The 6,796-nt window shown below is 40.2% G+C and overlaps 2 protein-coding genes across 2 annotated transcripts; both read right to left on the bottom strand.

The window, feature by feature from the left end:
- Positions 1-2,337: 2,337 nt before the first annotated feature.
- On the bottom strand, positions 2,338-3,684 carry LOC120295917 (receptor like protein 27-like). Its single transcript, XM_039317533.1, has one exon. It carries the CDS (start codon positions 3,682-3,684, stop codon positions 2,338-2,340), a length of 1,347 nt encoding a protein of 448 aa, XP_039173467.1.
- Positions 3,685-4,431: 747 nt separating this feature from the next.
- On the bottom strand, positions 4,432-5,373 carry LOC120295923 (receptor-like protein 6). Its single transcript, XM_039317539.1, has one exon. It carries the CDS (start codon positions 5,371-5,373, stop codon positions 4,432-4,434), a length of 942 nt encoding a protein of 313 aa, XP_039173473.1.
- Positions 5,374-6,796: the final 1,423 nt, after the last annotated feature.

Consider the following 6,796-nt stretch of genomic DNA (forward strand, 5'->3'; position numbering starts at 1 on the left):
CAATGGAGTAAAAACCCTAGCCGGTCGAACCGTAGAGAGAGAGAGAACACTCGATCCGGTGAGCCCGATCCCGAGAGATTCGAGTCCGAGAATGGCGAAAGATAAAGCGAATCTCCGGTCGGCTTTAGATCGGGTCAGATCCAGCGAACAGAACCTCTGGCGTCGTCGTCGTCGTGACCGACGTCGCCTCCGATCGATCGAAATCGCACGCAAGGCCGGGGAATGGAGCGATGGCGATCGATCCTTTTTCCTCTCCTCGATTCCCCTTTTTTCCTCGTGAGCTCTCCTTCTAGGGTTCAAGGATCGTCGGATCTGGTGCCAATCACGAGGGAGGCGATTGCTAGGGCGGCGATTGCCGCGAAAAGGCGATGGTGGCCGGCTGCTTCCTCCGGCTTCTCTCGTCGGAGATGGTGGAATTAACCCATGGATTCCCCGGTATTTTTCGGTTTTGGGCCAACTCCCCAACAGAAAGAGAGAGAGATTGAGAGAGTCCGAGAGAGCGTCCCGAGGAGAGAGAGAGCCAACCCCCAAAAAAACCCCAGAGAGAATCGTCATCCCCTTTTCTATTATTTTTTCTTTTTCTCTCCTTTTTCTTATTGTTTCCTTTTTTTCTCTTCTTTTTTTTTTTTTTTTTTTTTTTCCTTATTTCTAATTTTTTATCTTTTCATTTCATTTCATTTTTTTCTTTTTGTTTTGTTTTCTTTTGTTTTCTTTTTTGGCTCTTTATATATATATATATTTGCAAAAAATGGATGATTAAAATGTCGACGAAAATTTCGCGTGTCGACATCTGGTAATATAGTGTTGTTGCTATAGAGTCAACAGTCTAGGGTGCTCCAATGAGCTAGATCCAAACTTTCAAGAAAGAAGGCAGCCGAAGGTCTAAAAGGGCAACATTGAAGTTTAGATGTAAGGTTACAAAGATCGTTCTAGCATTCAAAGTGGCTTGGACCCCGACCCCAAAAAAAAAAAAAAGTGGCTTGGACAATGCTAATACAAGCATGTTGGTAGGGCCAATCTGGCCACAACTGGCAAGCCTTTACGGCCATTAAAAGGTGAGAGCAAGACAGATAGCTCCATAATGGACATGAGAGTATCCTTACTGGATCTGAGAAGTTCTAGCGGAATTTGAAGAGTAATGAAATATTCATTTTTAGTTGCTAGAATTAGATGTTGATCAAACTTGGAGAACTATAAGTACTCTTTCACTTCTTTGGAAGTTTGATGAATAAATTGATGAATAGAGTGGATGGGAGAAAATGATGAGACAGGTTTAGCAAAGGCAAAATATGGATTCATAAGAGGGAGTTGAGTTTTAGAGATTTAGGGTTTCATCACTAAGAGAGACCTAAGCATTTGACACATGAAAGTCTGAAAGAAATGAGGAAGATGGGGAGGGAGCAAGAGTAACTGGAGCTTCTAGTATTTTAGGATTAGTCATGGTATAGAAAAATCTTCTCAACACTGGATTCACCTGCTGAGCGCATGGAACAGATCATGTTACAAATGAAACCATTGGTATATGAATTGTTCAATTTGGTAATCGAACTTTTGGTATATATTCAATTTAGTCCCTAGATTCTATGAAAATATTAAATGTTGCTTTTGAACTTGAATTAATGAAAGGACAATATTAAGCATTTTCATATTGTTTAGGAACTAAATTAAATATATACTAAAAGTTCGGGGCCACATTGCACATTGGGGTAAAGTTTAGGAATCATATTATAAATTGGGCCAAAGTTGAGGACTTATTTGTATCATTATCCGTTAGTTATTTACAATCACTTGATAATTTCTTATAAGAATTAGTAAATTCAACCCATAAAAATAGTATAGTATGAAGCACATATTCATAAGTTTTCAAAATGGTATGAAATAGTTCTTGTCTACCTGATAACATTTACCAAGTCCACCCCTTCTCGCGTCTCACTCAGTCTCCCACTTGTCTTCTACAATTCACTTGATTTTGACTTTATTGACTTTTATTATTTTTAGTAACAATATATATATATATATATATATATATCATTTTAGCATTGACATACTAAAATTTATTCAAGGACTTAATCGAGATTAGGGTAGAGTTTTAGGAGTTGACCCAGAAAAAGAAATAAAGCATCCAATTGCACAAGCAACAAAAGAGTAGATACTACCGACGAATACCTACTTTTTTGTAGTGGTGGTTTCTATGATAGACGCAGACCCGCTTTCTATTTCGATTAGTAAGCAAGAGTTCTATTGATCAATAACAAAACCTGTCTTTTTAATGGTGATGAAGAACTATGAAGAGAAGAAAGATCGAAAATGCTCTTTTTGAAGTTTAATAGCTGAACCTCAGTGGAATTCTTCATGGACGTGTCTGAATAACACTTTATTCCAGAGTTGATAATAAGCAAACCTCCATGATCTGATAAAGGCTAACGGACCACAAAATGCCCATAAGCCAACCACAAATCCAAGCGGTATACCCATATAAAACCAGTTCTTCTCGTTATCATTGTTGTCACGATCATCATCTGAGTCACTTTTAGATGGAACACAACCTGCTTCTTCCGTCCCATGTGTGGTAATTGAGCAAATTTTGTCGAGCACAATCCCGCAGAATCCAAGGTTTTCTCCAAAAGAACTTGAGCAATTTGTTTCCAGCGGAAATCCACACAGTCCGCTATTATTTTCGAAGGAACTTGCTGAAAAGGTGAGAAATTGTTTGATCGGTGGGATGCATCCCACAAGTTTATTGTATGAGAGGTTCAACATGGAAAGAAAATTGAGGTCTAAAAGCTGTGTGGGAATCGTCCCATTGAGGTCGTTCCGTGAAAGGTCCAAGGACTCAAGCTGTTGCAAGTGTCCTAAGGATGGAGGATTTGGCCCTGAGAATGCATTGTTTGATAAGTTGAGGAAATAAAGCGCTTTGAGTGCCTCCAAAGTATTAGGTATTGGACCTTCGAAATTGTTGCATGAGAAGTCGATTGAAGTGAAAAGAGTCAAGATCTTCACCAGCACCACTTGCAGACCTTTGATTGTGACGCTTACCGTGTCCTGATAATAAAGTCCAGAAGCGCCAAGGAATGAATATTGGATGTAATAGAAGTCTACATCAGCCTTCATAGCCTCCCAAGTTGTGAGGTATTTAAAAGGCAGAGCGCCACTGAAATTGTTGGAAGATATGTCCACAATTTGAAGCATCTTCCAAGTGCCATTAGTCCCTGGACATCCAACCGCTCCATGGAACTTGTTGGATCGTAAAACAAGGACACGTAGACTTGCAATGCTCTTCAATTGACATGGATACAGGTCATCAATCTGGTTTTTTCCGACGTCTAGAACCTCCAAATTTGTGCAATTTGCCAAAAACTCTGGGAACTGCCCTTGTAATCGATTACTGCTGAGATCCAAAGTCCTCAAACCACATGTTTCAGGGAAATTGATAATGCTACCATTTAAGGCATTATTTCGCAGATTTAATATCTTTAGAGACTCCATCACTAAGCAATCAGGAATAATTTCCGTCAAATTATTATGAGATAGGTCGAGCACCTTTAGATATCCAGCTTTGCAAATTGATTTTGGGATTGACCCCTGGAAACTGTTATTGGACAGGGAGAAGAATATCGCCATAGAAAGGCTCATACCAATAGCAGGTGGAATGACTGAACTGAAGTTGTTACTCGAGAAGTCCATGTATACGGCAAATGGTGGCAGTGGCAACGTTTGTCCATGGAGCCTGTTCTTATGGAGGTCAAGAACAAATAGAGTAGAAGTAAGATTAGCTGACGGTGTTTCAATATCGTCCAGTAAATTTGATGAAAGATTGAGATACACAAGATTTTGAAGCTTCCATATCCATTTTGGTATCTACCCCTGAATTTGATTGTCAGAGAGATCTAGACATATTAGTCTGTGTTGCTCAGCCAGGAATTTAGGTAAAGTCCTCTGCTGGCAAGAAGCCAACTTTAAAGTTGCAATGTTAGGGAATGAAGATGCCTGGGAAGCAGTATTCGTGGCATCAATGGAAAAACGATTGTAGGAAAGATCCAAATGAGAAAGATTTCTCAGCTGCTGAACCAAATTAATGTGGAATGAGCCACTGAAATTATTGGAAGAAAGTGAGAGGTATTTGAGTCCTCGGAGTTCCCATATAGACATTGGGAGCTCTCCTCCTATTTTGTTGTTGCTCAAATCAAGTGTCTCCAGTTTGTGCGATGGAGCAGTAAAGGATCCCTTCACTTGACCAGAAAATTGGTTGTTGGAAAGTTGAAGCTTCTGAATCGATGGAAGGGTAAACAGAGATAAAGGAATATTTCCTTTCAGTAAATTGAATCGCACGTCAAGAATAAGAAGACTCAAGAGGGATTTCCATTGGGTTGAATCAATTTGGCTAGTCGACTATTGTGGGACAAAGTGATTTGTGTCAGATTCTTGGACTTGCTAAGTGATGGAATTGAACCAGTAAAATTGTTGAATGACAAGTCCAAATAAGCTAGTTGCGAAAGACTGGTAAAAGAGCTTGGATATTTCCATCAAAGCTGCAATTCTCCTTGACAGATTTTTGAGATTCCCAATTGATTCCGTGAGCCTCCCGGAAATATTCGTGAAACTGAGAACCAATGTCTGAAGAGAACTATTCTTCGGAAATCTTGGCAAAGAACCCTGAAGGAGTCTGTTGAATGATAGGTCAAGGTTCTGAAGTGTTTGTACTTGGAAGATTTTTTGAGGAAATTCTCCCCGCAAGCCACAATTACTGAGATCTAGAGTCCCTAAATTTTGGAAGTGAGCAAAGAACTCTGGGACGGTGGTAGACAGATTATTAGTGCCCAATTTAATCACTGACAGAAAAGGAAGATTCACGAGGGAAGAGCAAGACTCAATGGGACCTGATAAATAACAATTCATCATGCTTAACACTTGAAGCTTCGGCAGTGAAGAAGACAGGACATTGCATAATTCATTGCCTGTAGCAGACATGTTCACTCCATCAAGGTACAACTCTCTTAGCTCGCTAAGATTCCCAACAAGCATCTTTAGATTTGGATTCTTGAGTTTCAATGAAGTGACCCCACGAAAATAAAACTGAGATACATCAAGAGTAATCGACCTTATCAAACGTGATATCCCAATTGGAACCTGTCCTGTGAATCCGGCATTTGAAAGATTGAGGGAGACCAAATTGGTGAGATTACCGAATCCAGAAGGAATCTCCAAAGACTGGAATTTGTTGAAAGCCAAATTCAGCCTCTGAAGATAATCGAGTCTGAAAAGACTCGATGAATCGTTAAGTCCACTAGTGATCCCCTCATTGCTAAGATCAAGACCCGTGACTTGGCCACCATCATGGTCACACCGTCCCAAGAACCATTGTTCTGATTCCATTTGATCAATTTCGTGGACAATAATGCATTGAGGTTGAGGCTATTCTTCAATTCCAGCAGCAGCGATTTCTGATTGCCAAAACACTGGCCCGAGACCAAAAGTGTGCCTCTGCTGAAAGGGTTGGTATGTGCGAGTATTAAGACCAACCATAGGAGGAGCCAATTCCTCATTTGTTTCAAGCAAATTAGGAAACGCTATTTTAAAGAGTTTGCGAGTGAAAACATACAAGGAGTGGTGTTCTTAATGGAAGGCAGATGAACATGAACTTCCTTGTATGAGATTCCTATGGAGCTGTGTTGGTCTTATTCACATCACATCCTATCATCGATTTTTCAGTCCCTACGTGTGGCTATCAAAAGTTGACTTGACTTGCGAATGCAAAATCATCTGGTCACTTGGTTGTGCGAGTGGTGGCCTTCGGTGGTTCTCGACTGTTGATGGAGAAAGGCCAAGGGAAAAACAGTAAGAGTAACTCTTTCCGTTGCATATTATTTCGAGCAGCGGTACGCTGCTACGTTTACTGGTCCAAGCTCATCTCCACTGACGCGAACCTCGTGAGATTGCGAGTTTCTTCAATGATCTCCCTAACGATGTGAGGTTTGATATTGGCTTGAGCAACGTGACCGAGTAATTCGGGCAAATGGCCAGATATCACAGGAACAAATGGCACGTGAAATGAACGGGGATCGAGCACGAGTACTTTGGCCACCCTTGGTCCGGCTACTGCTGTTTTCATTCTCTTTGTTTTTCCTGTCACCAAGGCTCTCTTCGCCGCTTATACGTATTATCATCCCAAAAACTAACCAACCTTAGAAACTCATTTTCAGAAACATAATTAGACAAATCTTATTGGACCAATGAAATATGTGACATGTCCTCTTTAGATATATATCGCTTTGTCCACTACTCGTAATTAATTTTAGATTGGTTAAAGAACTTACTTCTTCATTGTGATTAAATCATGTGCTAACACATGGAACTAGTCCATGACAAACAAACATCATCATATTAACGCTAGGATTTAATACTTCCAAAAAACTTGCAAAATGTTTATGGCAACCAATCGAAATTCGTAGACCATATTTTTCATACAACATGATTGTTGACTTGAAAGCAACAGTAATCACTAGTCAGACCAATGATGCAGTGGACCAGCCAACCAAGTCCAACCAGGTCCTACTTCAAGCCCATGAACTGAGCAGGAATCTTCTTGGAGCTAGAAAGATTACACCTTTGGTCCAGTTTGGCGGGCAAACGCGTGAAGAATCTTTACTTTATCTGAACGGGAAGAATGTTTTTGAAAGGATGTTTTTGATTGAAGGACATTCCGACAATAGACAATTATGAAAAGGAAAGAACTTACTCCAATAAAGCATAAAAACCAAAGTACACGCATTAGCTTTCAATTGACTTTTGATTAGAG

This window comes from Eucalyptus grandis, chromosome 1 (assembly GCF_016545825.1).
Source record: "Eucalyptus grandis isolate ANBG69807.140 chromosome 1, ASM1654582v1, whole genome shotgun sequence".
NCBI classification, from domain to species: Eukaryota; Viridiplantae; Streptophyta; class Magnoliopsida; order Myrtales; family Myrtaceae; genus Eucalyptus; species Eucalyptus grandis.